The sequence below is a fragment of the Lepisma saccharinum genome, chromosome 13 (genome assembly GCF_977018435.1).
Source record: "Lepisma saccharinum chromosome 13, izLepSacc3.1, whole genome shotgun sequence".
Classification (NCBI taxonomy): domain Eukaryota; kingdom Metazoa; phylum Arthropoda; class Insecta; order Zygentoma; family Lepismatidae; genus Lepisma; species Lepisma saccharinum.
The window spans coordinates 61949454-61965095 of NC_139241.1; the positions used below are offsets into that span (position 1 = coordinate 61949454).

At 38.7% G+C, this 15642-nt stretch overlaps 1 protein-coding gene across 2 annotated transcripts in view; it reads left to right on the top strand.

Moving 5' to 3' along the window:
• The window catches only part of LOC145996987 (venom allergen 3-like), a 45868-nt gene that overhangs the window by 19754 nt on the left and 10472 nt on the right, over positions 1-15642 (top strand). For both annotated transcript variants that reach the window (XM_083133586.1, XM_083133587.1), the window contains 2 exons: positions 11475-11559; positions 14540-14705. In XM_083133586.1, the coding sequence (XP_082989712.1) occupies positions 11475-11559; positions 14540-14705 (251 nt within the window). The remainder of the gene's footprint in view (positions 1-11474; positions 11560-14539; positions 14706-15642) is intronic.

Sequence of the window (15642 nt, forward strand, 5' to 3'; positions counted from 1 at the left end):
TGCATATTACAATGCCACCGCTGAACCCCATGGATATTTGCTGTTTGATCTGAAGCAGAACACTCCGGAAGAAGTACGTTTTCGGTCGCGGATATTTCCCGACGATGATATCAATTATGTATATATTCCTACAAAAAAAGCAAGCATAATCACTAGTCGTTTATTCTGTCATCATGGCTCCAAGAGTGAAACACGCTAAAGTGCTCCAAGTTTTGTCGGATGCTAAACCAGCTCTTCGCACAGCGATATTACAAGCTGCTGATTCTTCCTTAGTTAATTCAATCTGTGAGTGTTGTTACAATGTTCTAAAAGGGAATGTTCCTCTTTCAACACCTCAGAAAACAAGATTGAGCCGGTACAAGAAGGTGATACGTAATCTCTCTGCCAAAGGACACTCTACAAAGCAGAAGAAACAGATACTAGTGCAACACGGAGGATTTCTACCTGCGTTATTAGCCCCTTTAATAGGAGGTGTGTTATCAAGTTTATTTAAGTGAAAAAAAAATCTGAACATGGAGCATGCCAAAAAAATGGTTATAATACCTCAAGAATTTATGGATAACATGAGACATCCTGTTATGTCTGCACCATCTACATCCTTATCGCAATTGGATCAGGATATGCAAGTAATTTTGAATCTCAAAGGTCTTTCGGATGATGAAAAATGGAATCGTTACAGCATTGTGCTCCAAAAATTTCTGTCTATTACTCGAAAACAAAGAGAACCTGTGTCGCTACCGATTACAGAATCTACTGAGAAGTTGACTGATATGAAAGAAGAAATTCTAGCTGCTACACCTAGCATGTATCGTAGAAAAGCCGAACTGTTGTATGAACGTCTTTTACATAATAGTAATATTGATTGGGATAAATATGGGGCAGTTTTTATTAACAATAATAAAATTGAAGGCTCATATATTGTCGATCTAGTATCGGATATAATTCGACCACGAGAAACAAGCAATCCTGTTGGGTGGCAACTGTTCAATAGAGCTCTGGCGTTATCTAATATTCCTCAAGAATATATTGGAAACCCCCGGAGACAGGAGTTTATTCAACAGATTGTTTTTGGCAACCCCGGACGCCATGTTCCGCTGTCCGGAGCTAACCAAGAAGAGGCACAAGAATTAACAGAAGCAGAAGAAGAAGAAGAAGAAGAAAAGGAACCAATTTCTTTTGTATCATCATTTCCAGGGCACAAACGTAAACGTACTGTTCCAGTTTGGTCAAGATAAAAACCATGAGCGAAAAAATATTAGAGAATATCTGGTACAATCCATCTCATCCAGCATCCTATTCTACAGCTTCAACACTATGGAAAGCTGTAAAAAAATCCATACCATTGTCAACAATCAAACATTGGTTGACAAAGCAAACTGCATACACTTTGCATAGACCTGTAAAGCGTCGATTTCCGAGAAACTTTTATTTTGTGCATAATATCGATGACCAATGGCAGGCTGACTTGAATGACATGCAGAGTTTGCGGAATCACAACAAAGGGTACAGATATATACTCACAGTTATCGATATTTTTAGCAGGCATGCTTGGGCTGTCCCTGTAAAAAATAAAACTGGTGTATGTATAAAAAAGGCTTTCCAGCAAATTTTCAAACAAAGCAAAATAAAACCTTTGAAATTACAAACTGACAAAGGGCGTGAGTTTACCAACAGTATTGTGCAGGAATATCTCAAAAAACAAAATGTAATTTATTTTACAACAAAGAATCCTGATATTAAAGCTAGTATTGTTGAAATATTCAACAGAACTTTAAAGGAACGCATGTGGAAGTATTTTACTAAGCAAAGAACCAGCTGTTATGTTAATGTACTCCCAAAGCTTTTGAAAGCTTATAATCATAAAATTCACTCGAGTATTAAAATGGCACCAGCAGATGTTACTCCTGAGAAGGTTTTGAAAGTATGGCACAATATGTATGACAAAAAACTCAAATCTGATTCATCTCCACTATTGTCATTGAAGATGCCATTCAAAATAGGAGATACAGTGAAAATAACAAAAAGCAAAAAACGCTTTGACAAAGGTTACATGGAAAATTGGACAAGAGAAATATTTGTGGTGGAACGTATTTTGAAAAGAAATCCTCAAGTGTATGAATTAAAAGATCTACAAGGACATAAAATCGATGGAACATTTTATACGGAAGAGTTCCAACTGGTCCGCTTACCGGATATGCATGAAATTGATAAAATCCTTGCGACCAAAGGTAAAGGAGCCAGTAAAAAGTTGTTAGTTCATTGGAAAGGTTGCTCCAGATTATTTGACAGTTGGATTAGCGCATCGTTTTTGGAGTAAAAAAAAAGAGAGAGAGAGAGGCATAAATTTTTGTAGGTATTCTCATCAGTGATACAAATAACCTTCATAACACATCATGAGAAAAGCAAACGCTTTCTACCTTACTTTGCCTAGTAACAGTTCCATGAAATATTTCCCAAGTAATACTCTAACTAATTACACCACAAAGCTTCAGAACCGTGTGGAGTTGGACACCAACAAATGGGAGATGGCATTGGTAGAAGTGCATTATCCTTATTCAATACTAAACATTACAAAATTTAACAACTATATTCAATATAAATCTATGGATGATGTCAAATGGAACGAACTTCGAATATCCGAAGGCTATTACGCATCTATAAACAGCATTGTTGCAGAAACTTTCCTTTTCTGAGCACATCTCTACAGTCACAAGGGGTTCAATGCGTATGCTGGGTCTTCTTTATCGTTTCACGGAAATAAACAACTTGACTGCCCTCAGCACCTTTTACAAATCTTTTGTGTCACCTAAAATTGAATACTGTTCTCCGATCTGGTCTATGGCATGCCCCTCAAATTCAGATAGACTAAATTCCGTCCTAAATTTCTTCCTGGCCATTGTTCGACACCGAATTCCGTCCACAAAACACTTGCAAAAGTCCATCCTCCTGCAAATGTTAAATATCCAAACTCCTCAAGAGAGACATAGACTGGCTGACTATATATTTCTACACAAAATAGTGAATGGCAACATCAGAAGTGACCGCCTTCTTCAGGAAATTCACTTTCGTGTGCCTGCCCGCTCAACAAGAAGCACTCTACTTTTTGCTTCTCAGAAGCCGAGATTGTGCCTCATCCAGCGCTCTCTGTTCCATAGACTGCCCAGTGAATACAATAATCTAGGAAGCGAAATAGACATTTTTGAAAATCTGGACCGTTTTAGAAGAAAGTTAGCTAAAAGTATGTAAGTCCCTTAACCACATGTAATTTTTCTGTTATTTTTTTTGTTGTATTATGTTATTATTTTTTTTTGTCCTTATGTTCTATAAAATCGTTCCAATGTAAAATGGCTAACGCTGTATTTGGAATCTTCTATTAAATAAATAAATAAATAAATAAATATTCTGAAACATTAAATTTTAGTCTCCAAAATCATCCTGCGTACAAACATGTGACTGTTGATATATCTACCAAGCAGAGAAACATAAATGTACGATTGTCACCTCAACTGGCACGAATATTAGGTTTTAAACCGACCGATGATCTATCAGAAGTAAAAATTGGACGCTCGCCTCCAAATGTTGTGAGAGAGATTCCTTCCCAGATGTATATTTACACAGATATTGGGGAATCACATATGGTGGGAGATGCTATCGCCCCTCTATTACGTATTATAAACATTAATCCTATGGAACATACTTTTGGAAGTGATGGTGTGCAAATTTTCGATTCACCACATTACATCCCAGTGCAGAAACATAATTTCGAACAAATAGAAATTGACTTAAGGGACAGCACTGGTGCACACATCCCATTCTCCTTCGGACTAGTGTGTTTGAAACTTCATTTTAGATGTTGTGGTGAAAAGCTCTGATTATGAATGACCCATATTTTCAACAAGCTGGATCTGGTGTGGGTAACATATATTACGGTGCTGCCTATCAAAAAGGACATGGCATTGGAAGTTTTCTTGGAGGACTTTTTCCGTTAGCTTTGCCTCTTATCAACAAAGGAGCGAAAGCTGTAGGGAAAGAAATGTTAAAAACAGGGGTAAATGTGTTAGGTGATGTTGTAGACAAAACACCCCTAAAACAGTCACTACAATCCAGAATTTCGGATGCCAGATCAAATCTTAAAAGAAAAGCTGAAACAAAGGTAAAAGAAATGATTGGTTCAGGTTATCAGGGGCATAAACATTTCAAAAGGAATCACTCTGCTTCGGGACAGCGAACTGGAAGGACCGCTCAGAGAAAGAAGAGATCCAGTGCCAATACAAACACCAAGAAAACAACCAAACGCAACCGTAAGAAAATTCAAATAACATCAGATATTTTTGATTAGATATGGCGCTAATTAGGGAGAAATCATGTGAGTGTTTTAAAAGTGAATTGGATATTTTCTCGGTAAAACCTACTCAGACAAGCATCTTAGAACACCACACCATCGGATACAAACCTGTTAGTTCTCTGGCAGATAATGCCCCCACCGAGTTTGTAATACCTGGACATGGTGATGATTATATGGATTTAGCACACACAATGTTGAATATAGATGCCAGAATTGTAAAAGCGAATGGTCAGTTATTGCTACCCACAGATAAAACAATTGAGCCGGTCAATGATTTTCTCAATGCAATGTTCAGCGAAGTACAAATCTACTTAAATAACAAACTCATCTCGTTTCCATCTCACATGCACCCATACAGGTCTTATTTTGAAAAAGCACTGAACTATGACATATCTGCAAAATCATCTCATCTCCAAAGTGCATTGTGGTACAAGGATACAGCAGGCGCTTTTGATAACGTTTCGGAAGACAACAAAGGCTTTACAAAACGTAACCAACTAACAAAACAGAGTAAAACATTTGATATGTTTGGTTACTTGCATTCTGATATTTTCAATCAAGAGAAATTTTTGATCACTGGAGTGGAAATGCGAATAAAACTAATTCCTTCGAAAAACACTTTCTGCTTGATGGGATTAGATGACAGTGAAGGCAAAGTGGAAATTCTGGATGCTACACTATATGTGAGAAAAGTATCGGTCAGTTATTCCATCAAACTTAGTCACAATCGCATATTGCAAAAACATACAGCAAAATACCCTCTAACAAGAGTACAACTTAAAGCTGTAACTATTCCAAAAGATATTGTTTCAAAAACAATTTACAATGTGATACTTGGACGTCTTCCGAAACGATTAGTTGTGGGGTTTGTTACCAACGATGCATTCAACGGCACTCTGTCTACAAACCCATTCAATTTTCAACATTTCAATTACAACTTCTTTACTTTATATGTTGATGGAGTCCAAATTCCCGGCAAACCACTTCAACCAGACTTTGAAAACAACAAGTACATAACAGCATATCACACATTATTCTCTGGAACAGGGATACACTATATGGATGAAGGAAACAATATATCGCGAGAGGAATACCCCCAGGGATACGCATTACTTGTTTTCGATATAACACCAGACGCAGCTGCAAGTGCCATATCCCACTGCAGTCTTCAACGGCAAGGGGCTGTTAGCTTGGAAGTCCACTTCAAATCGGCTTTGGAATCTACTGTGACTTGTGTTATCTACTCTGAATTTGACGCTCTCATGGAAATTAATAATCAAAGAGATATTCATCTGGATTAATTGTATAACAAGGTGAGTTTCACAATATTACTATTTAGTGTCCAGCAATGCTGTCGACTTTAAATTTGCTTCACGGGTTAATATCAAATAGAGCCTTTGACAATCATCATGTTGGGGTTTTCGCAGCTAATGAATTACCTGTACATGTGGAACTACCAGCAGCGTTGATTGTAAATACAGATCCCAAAGATAGCCCCGGGAAGCACTGGGTAGCAATTTACATAGACAGTAACTCCCGGGGGGAATTTTTTGATAGTTACGGAAAACCTCCACATGTGCATAACCATTTGCGATTTTTGGAAAGTAACTCTAAATTCTATACGTACAACACTCATGAGATACAAAGTTACGGGTCTGTGTACTGTGGGCATTACTGTTTTCTGTATTTATTCCATAGAGCCTCTGGTAAACCCATGCATAAATTTCAAATTTTATTCCCAGTACCGATAAAAAACGACAATATTATAACAACTTATTTGCTGACTCGTAAATTAAATTTATAATACTCGGTACGTATACTAGAAAATATTGACAGTAAATACTGTTTGAAATTTTATACAAGTTACATATAGTCCTAATAGTATATTAAAAATTTTGTAGCGTTACAGTTTACAACAGCTTACTTATAATCTTTATCTTGTTTTGTGTCTTTACAGAACAATGACGCAATATCCAGAGATGGGATCTTTCAATGCTAGATTGTCCTCTTTCAGAAACTGGCAATCAAAAGAATTCCCGTTTGTAGCTCTGTCCGAAGCAGGATTATTTTACATTCAAAAAGAGGATAAAACAGTATGCTTCAAATGTGGTGGAGGATTATACCGATGGAAATACAGAAACAATCCAATACTAGAACATCGTCGATATTTTCAATTTTGCCCCCTGTCTATAAACCTAATTGCAGATCGACAATGCGGTTGATGCTTTAATTAAATTAATTAATATTTGTTATCCAATATTTCCTCAATATGACGTTTATGATATTCTGCTGATTTTTCTCTCACCATTGATCTTTGTAAAGCCCCGCCCCCCTCCACCTTTTTTGTCCAGCACATGCTTGGTTTGCTACGCGCGCATGCGTCTCAAAAACACACCCACGCATTTCTTCAAATGTATACCTGCACGCTGCGACATGCAGTATCTCGCAGTTCTTAGTCATGGAATCCTCTATTTCGATGCCGCTGAAAAAAAGATTTCAACCGTACACTAATTTCAATGGGGTTCTTCAGAAAGAGAGCGATCAGCATTTACCTGAAGAACAAAAACAAGTAACTAGTCTTATACGCCAGTCGATATTATTTGATCACGTCTACTATTTGAATGCTTCGAAAACAAAGGTTATTTCAATCGGACTTTCCTCTCATCTGGATTTCCAACCTGTGGTCAGGCTACACAGAAGCGGGGCGGCCGGTGTTGAACTACAGTTGCAGGAGTGGCACGCTCTTCAGGAATTGTTTCCAGTAATCGACAATTACATCGCTATTCCAGGTGAGCAGCCTCGTGTTTCCTACCCACTAAGTGAGCAACATGAATTGCTGATAACCACACTGTACAATCGCCGTCAGATCATTATAAGGAAGAAACCAGCTTACGGTTCCCTGGAGATAGTGTTCATCGCAGAAAGTTCGTGGCGGAACTTTATGAAGATATTTGTGTGCATCGAGCATGCGAAAGTTATGTGTGAAACAGTGTCGCCGTATCTAAAATCATATTTTGGAAACTGTGTGGAATCTTGCATTCTCGACCTTCGCGAACAATGTTTCGGTTGCACAGATATTTCCCCTGTCCATGCATGTAATAAGGAGAAGTTTGTGCTTTCCCATCTACATGGATGTACAAAACCTGAGCCTTTGTCTATACAAAACATCGACGGAAAAAGACTTTCCAAAGAAGTGTTTGTTTTTTGCGAGAACATGCTTGTGGAAAAAATAGTGAAACATTTTAATTCAGTGGTTGCAGCAGAAAATGGATATGATAGTGACACAATTCCTTATGTGGGTGAGTGAACAAACTTGAAGAATAAAAACTTGTTAAATAACATGCTGATAAACTGGTGACACAATATAAACATTTTACACATGTATGTGTGTGTGTGTGCGGCTCTTTTGAATTTTGTAAATATTGGTAATAAACAGGGATAAAATATATGTCTTGGTTTTTTTTTTCACTTATCACCCCTTTAAAAATCCTCATGGTTTATATTTTTACTGGTAACAATCGTTAATAACAACATTAATAATTAACTATATAATGAAAAAGTGTGTATTGTGGACTTGTCGAAGATAAAGCATGAGAGCTTTTCTTCACACTGGTAAAAATCGGTGTTAATAACAACATTAATAATTAACTATATAATGAAAAAGTGTGTATTGTGGACTTGTCGGAGATAAAGCATGAGAGCTTTTCTTCACACTGGTAAGAATCTGTGTTAATAACAACATTAATAATTAACTATACAATAAAAAAAATGTGTATTGTGGACTTGTCGGAGATAAAGCATGAGAGCTTTTCTGCACAGCGCTGGACACGCAAAGGCAAGTATCTTTATTTTTATTCTATTTCTAACAGTGATTCGCTATTTTTTCTTGTCACTATAAAAAAACTAATTCAATTTTTCTTTTATCACATCTGTCGCCATTTTGCTTGTTTTTTGTTTAATTCTTTTTTATGCATTGAGGTTAATCGAAACATAACTTTAGACTTTTACATGGAATTGAAACATAGAATGTTGCCTCCTTTGATTGAATCGAACCTGTGACTCCTCTTTGATCACAAAACAATAGTGACGGCCATCTTGCTTATTTGACCTACTCTTTATGCATTTAAGCTAATCGGTACTGGGGGCCCCACACGGCAAAACAACAGATTCTAATTTATGTTTATACATTAGCGGTAAAGTCTTTGCGTTGTAATCAAAATGCATTTTGTTTTGATTTTTAATATCTGTTCCTGCATAAATACTAATGGGGACTCAACACACTTCTTTTTTTTTATTTTAAAAACAACATCATTATCAGCCAATTTGACATTGTGAATCGAACCCGGGACCTTTTCATTACAGCATAAACATCCTATTTCCAATTAGTTCATTTTCTCTTTGTGCACAAAAAGCTAATCGGAAATTTTAAACAAATACAATTGAATATTCAATTTTCACCAACATTGGGAATCGAACCCTCAACCGCTTGGTTAAAACATCTCGCGGAATAAAAAACACCCCCCCCCGCGCCGCGCCGCGCCGCCCCGCTCCATCGCCGCCGCCGCCGCCGCCGCTGAACACAAAACGCGGCCGCCATATTGATTTTATTCAAATACTATTTATGCACAGATGGACTAATCGGGACCTATAATGGCGGGACAAAACAATTGGCCTCATTTAACTACCTAGAAAATCGAACCCGCGACCTCTTCATTACCAGGCGACAACATTAACCACTAACCCAAGGCCGCCATATTGATTTTATTCAAACACTATTTATGCACAGATGGACTAATCGGGGACCTATAATGGCGGGACTAAACAATTGGCCTAATTTAACTACCTATAGAATCGAACCCGCGACCTCTTCATTGCTATCTGACAACATTAACCACTAACCCAACTCGATTTGCGAACTCAACCATTTTGTTGGCTTTATGTACACACAGGCTAATCGAGACCATTCAATATTGACATCGTCGCCTTGTAATCAAAGGGTCCCAGGTTCGATACTCGGTGGAGGCACATAGTGGTCCGAATCACCACTTTTCAACTGTAGGTCCAATCCTGTAAGTTTTACCGTGCATAAAATGGACTTTTAAAAAAAACTAACTCAATCTATCAATCAATCAATATTGACTCTACCAGGAATCGAACCCTCGACGCCTCTTGTTTTACAGAGCAATAACCTTAGCCGCTAAGCTTTCGGGGTACAGCAAAATTCGGCGCCATCTTTAAATCATTTCTTCATGTGTTTGCATCATACGCAATGGTTGCGCGCGCATTTCCTCCACAGACACACACACACACACACACACACACACAAACAAACATACGCACGTGTTAGGTTAGCATACATCAAGAAACAACGTGACAAATCCATTGACCCCCCTCCCCCACCGCTTCCGATGCCTTCAACGTGATCAGACACGTTCTGCTGACTCAACAATAAAATCGCTCGTACCCCGCTACACCGGGTGTAACATAACACCAGTCGCATCGAATTTTTGCTGACGCGTAGGAACGAAGTGCTGCCTCTCTACTAGTATTATTATTATTGTTACTGTCGCAGATCTTTGACTGTGATAAATTAGCAATTTTTTATTTTTTCTACAACATTTTCCATAATATTTCAAAAGCTCAAGGCGGGGTTTAAACCCGGTAACCATCCCTCCCCCGCTTGCGTACGCCACTGGCCTCTGCATACATTAACAAACAAAAGCGACCCTATCTCCTTAACTCCTGTAGGAGCAATTTTAACCATTTGTAAGTTTTCCCTCAGCTTCAAAATTTCCGATTTCGTCTTTAGTGCATGGTACACTTGAGTATTATGAAAGTTGAACATCCTCATGATCTCGCTCATTCGCATGAATCACTCTAACTTTCGTGTTAAAGTCAAGCATAACTCTATATCTTGTAGCCATTATGGCAACTGCCAGGCTAAAGTATGCAAAAATGAAGGCCTAGATCCCGTCAGTACAATTTACAGAAGGGGAAAACAATGAACCATAATAGTGGTGATGTCAACAGAAGACAATTGAGCACGATTGACTCCAAACAAAGTTGTCACGTGGTTTTGTCCTGTACTATAGCATTGGATATTCCAATGGAAGGAGTAGCTTTAATGATTGTGACAGCAGTTATGAAACAAAATTGTGACGTGTATCGTACATCAATGCAAAGATGAGATTTTGGAGAATAAGTTTAATTATTACATATACCTTGCAGAGAATTAGGTTAAGAATAACTGGAATAAGAAATAGAATAAAGCGGGCGTCCGATCCGGAACTGCAGCCAATAGGCGGCGCCGCTGCAGTCACGTGAGGCTGCTGACAAAAATGAATTATTTTCTTACTCCAGTTATTCTTTAAGTTAAAGAATAACTGGAGTTTAACCTAAGGTAAACCGTGCTCATTTAACTCCCCACCATAATTCCCTCAATCCATCTTTTAGTCTTCCCAATTTCACACAATAACATGCAGCGCATCGGTGGCTAAGCGCTACTTTTAAAAATGAGATTTTCTAATAATTTCCACTATTTTGTTGCAGAAAAATAGGAAACCTATATAAGAGGGACGATTCTGTTACAAATTTTAAAAATGTACAGGTGTTCTTGTACAAATTTGTCTAATCTTTTTTATAATCACATTGTAGCTAAATGCCTAAGACTCCCTAATTGCTTTTCTTCCGAACTAATGCACATGTGTGCTTAAGTAAGGTATACGAATGTCAATTTTCTTGAGTTTTTGTTTTAATTTCACTTTATGCACAAATAGGCTAATAGGAAATGGACCTAGAATTTCAAGTGGAATCCGAACCACTATGTGTCTCCATTGAACCCGAAACCCCTTGATTACAATCCGATGACGAAACCACTTCGCCATCGGAGAGGCCCCATGTCGATTTTCTTGGGTTCGTAAGATCGAAACGTGGTCTAAATTAGCAAAAGAAAATTTGTTTTTGTTGCTAGCCAGTTAATAAGAAAACGACTTTGCGATTCCCTATAGATGAGAAATAATGCTGGAAAATACTTCATAATATTTTTTTTTTGTGATTTTGGAGGGGATTTGAACCCCCAACCAGCTGTATGGGTACGACATTGAATGTTGGGTATTTCTTTTCTTTCCAGCAGTGGGATAGAGAGCTGGCCATGATCGCGCAGAGGTCGGCCAACCAATGCATGGTATACAGTCGCTCCTGCAACAATGCCATAGGTAAGGTTGGCTGCCTGGTTTGCTAATTAGTCAAACATACTGTGTGTGTTAGGTCCAAAATAAAAGAATGATCCATATTAGTGACACGTCACTGAGCAAGACTGAGTCCAAACACGTCACGTAGTTTTTCCCTATGAGATAGCATTGGGTTTTCCATCGGAACGGGGAAGCTTTGAGGATTGTGACGGCAGTTATGATACCAAATCGTGATGTGCATATCGTACATCAATGTAAAAATGAGATTTCGGAGAATACGTCTGTATATTACACGTACCTTTCAGGTTAAGAATAACTGGAGTAAGAAATCGAATGAAGCGAATGCTCCTAGCGGACGTCTGATCCGGAACTGCAGTCACATGAAGCTACAGACTTCCAAAATATTCGTATCGGTAGCGAGACTCGCGCTGGACTGGCTACCCATTTGCTACTTTTCGTTTCACACGATACTTGAGACATTGCGCAGAGCAGACAATCTGTAAAGATGGACGAGCAATTTGAAGACTTTTGTAGGAGAATTACTGCTTTGTGATTTTATTAAATACCTAAATATCAATGAACTGAACACGAATGCACTGAACGTCATCTCTATCTCTCTCTTTTTTTGTCGAGAAACTAACAAACGCAGCCAACACTCAGAAACCACAGACATAAAACATCCCTTTTTCAAACTCACAGATTATCTTCACATGGACAAACTTTGCTCTGATTGGCTGTTCCACAGAATCCAGTCGAGGAACGCCAGTAGCTATTAGAACATGTCCTATTCCTCCAAACCAGTCAAGCAGCCAGCCAGGCAGCCATCACATACGGGCAGGAAGCCAGTTCAGCGCCAACTAACTGAATATCCAGTTCCGTGTGATTCGGCTTTTAAGTATGTGTACTATAGTGAGGTATTCTCTGAAATCTCATATTTACATGGATGTGCGATACGCGTCAGTAGGTATAGGACACCAAGGAGTCAAAGGTGTTAAGATTAGCTTTCTTCGGAACAGAGTGAAAGCAATGCTTTCTCTCCAGCTGCATGATAGGAGGCAAGATAACCTCTATACGGAATAGGTGGCAAGAGGTGTCAATGTGTTTGTAGCCCAAATAGCTGGCAACTGGTGTCCATGTTTAAATGTTTTTGGGAGGATGTAACTTAACCTTATGCGGCTAATTTTTTTTCAAAATCCCCACTCCTGTGGTGTTTTTGTTATGTGGATATATCAAGGGATGTGGGCTGTACAGCGTTTTTATATTCAACACTGTGCTGGTGGTGTACCGTCCACATGGTTTGTTTTTTTGTATCAAAGGACGCCACCCCGTACACTGTCCCCGTACCGGCCGCGCAGTGTCTCTTGTTGTGGCTTAATATCATAGCGATAGTGTTTTATATATTCGATTTTGGTTAGAGATCCAGCCTAACCATTACCAGTGCGTAGTTCGAGATCGGTTAGTAGTTAATTGAACTCTCCAACCTAGCTATTGCCTGTTTTGGGGGGAGCAGATTTTCAAGTCCTTTTCTCTCTTTCTCACCCAACAGGTCGGTAGGTGGTTGGGCTTGCCCCGAGATACCTGCATCAGGATGAAACCTAAGGAGTTTTATTTCAAAGGGATGCCTTCGCGTTTTTGGTGAAACGGCTGCATGGTGTTTTTATATCAGATGCGACGCTGCCCCACGCTGGACGTGGGTGTTTTATTTTTGTTGTTGTTGTTGTTGTATCGCGATATTAAATAGATGCCAAGCGCCGGGTGTCCCCGAGATATATTTTTGTGCTGTAATGTCGAACGATGCGAGTTGCGCGGTGTTTTTTGCATCAAAGTTATACTGACGTCCCCTATTTTAATGACTTGATATTAGCATTATGTTATGTTATGTTACACGACTTCAGCAAATTGATACCTCCATAACGACGTTATTTCTGTTCTTATATCAAAGCGATATAGAGAATGTGGCGGTTTGTAACATGTTTTGGGGGAAGTTTTTAACCTTCTGACTATGCCAAGTTTTGCATTATGTATGATATATATATTTGTATCTGGTCAAGTTGTGACAATGCAACCCGAATTTAAACTTGCACTTTTGTTATCTTCTAGTGTGTGATTCCATTTAATACACTCGAACGTGGAGTGTTTTAAAATATAATTGCGACCGGCAAATAGTACACATTAACAAAAGTGGCAATATTTGTGGTTGTACATATTGTGTAGAATTATGGAGGCCAACAGTCTATAGGAGACCACCAGTTCGATATCTGTACTAATCCTGGGAATACATGTAAACTTCATAAGGTATGACCGATTAGCCTATTTGAGTATAATGATCGAAAAGCCTGTTGCTTAGCTTCTTGGTTAATGTTGCTGGCTTGTAATTAAGAGGTCTCGAGGTCGATTCCCCACAGAGTCAAATTGCACAGTTGTTCTAACTATAGCCAATGTGTGTATAAATTGAAAAAGAAACAAAATGGTGGCCTTCGTTTTGCGTTTCTGGGAAGGGGGGGGAGGGGGAGCGGTTTCAGAGGCCCGAGTTCGATATCTGTAGGTAATAATTTGAGCAATATTTATAACCTTTTCATAGGCCCCCTTTGGATCTTTGTTCCTGGGGTACAAGTGGTAATCCCTTTTGAAGACACGCAAAGGTCAACCTTTCTTCACACAGCTCACAACGACGCCAGGATTCTCGGGTTCGAATCCCGGATTGTCATATGGGTGAACTTTGTGAGTTCCTTCGCCAAAATCATCATATCATCCCTCATCCCCATCTTCGCGATTAGCCGAGAGTGGCAGATAAGGAAGGTAAAATAAATCAAATCAATTAATCAATCATCATTCCTAAAAATGAACGAGAAATGCAGGAAGACATTTCAAACTATAGGTCTGGCTACTAAAACATAAATTACCCCTACGATCACGAAAATCCTGGACAATCCACAATGTAAAAGGAATAAATAACAAAGGGCGATGGACCAGTCCAGGTTACACGAGTTTCTTTTCTTTGCAGACGACGAACCTGTCGGGCATATCTCTGACGCTTTGCCAGAACCCGAGAACAAAAGTCTGACTTTCCCTGTGGCCCTAAAAGCCATCGTTAATTTGTTCTGGTATGCCCAGAGCGTCCATTTCAAGTGGCCAAAGGATGGCATCTATATAGCAAAGGGGAAAAAAAGGTTAGTATGTCTCTTGTTCTCTTTGTAGATAGTGTAACCATGGGGTTGGTGGAGTTATATCACATTCCTTGTCTTAAAAAAAATACTAATATATAAAATAGAAAGATGAAATTATAACACTTTTATTTATTATTGTTGTTCTAAGTGACGTGTACTCTCGTCCTGTACATCTTTTATATGAAAGCTGCCTGGGAAGATCATTGAAGGAGCCAAAGACCATCACGACGTATTCTTTTAAATGAAATAGCTTTTTTAAGAGATATTGTTTTCCGTCAAATTTCGCAAAAAATATTTTGTTTTCAAGGAAAATTTAATACAGTTGCTACGACATGGAGACTGCAGTTGACACCAATAATATTTTTTCAGCTGCATATACTACTGGAGCTAGTATTCACTAAGAAGTTGTAAAACACATCCTCACTAACAAACAAATAATAGTATATAATTGGATATTTATGTATTTTCTTTTATTTGTTTAAAAGGAAAGCTTTTGTAATGCGAGTGCAGCGAGCAAAAAAATCAATATCTTTGCAAACTGGCAATGATATTGTTTCAATAGGACGCCAATACTTTCGAAGGGATCGCATGCATCCTTTATTACAAGTAATTTTCAATGTTTTTCTTCTAGCCGTTCGGCGCCCCCTTCCATCAACGGCCGGGGCCACCGCCCCGCTCGCCCCCTCCACTCTTTCTAGCTACGGCTCTGCTCTGTATACCAATAATGTCTTCGCCTTTAAAGCGCACATAACATCAAATATTGTTATAATGGCCTCTACACAAGTCTCTTCGTGACCAGTTGAACCCGGTTTAATCCAGATCCTTAATTATACCAAATATGAGTCACCACCGACACACAATTACCTCGCAGAACGACATGAATTGGTTTAGAATAGCCAAAATCGTCCCCTCCTTAGTAAATATTGTTCACTAATTGAAA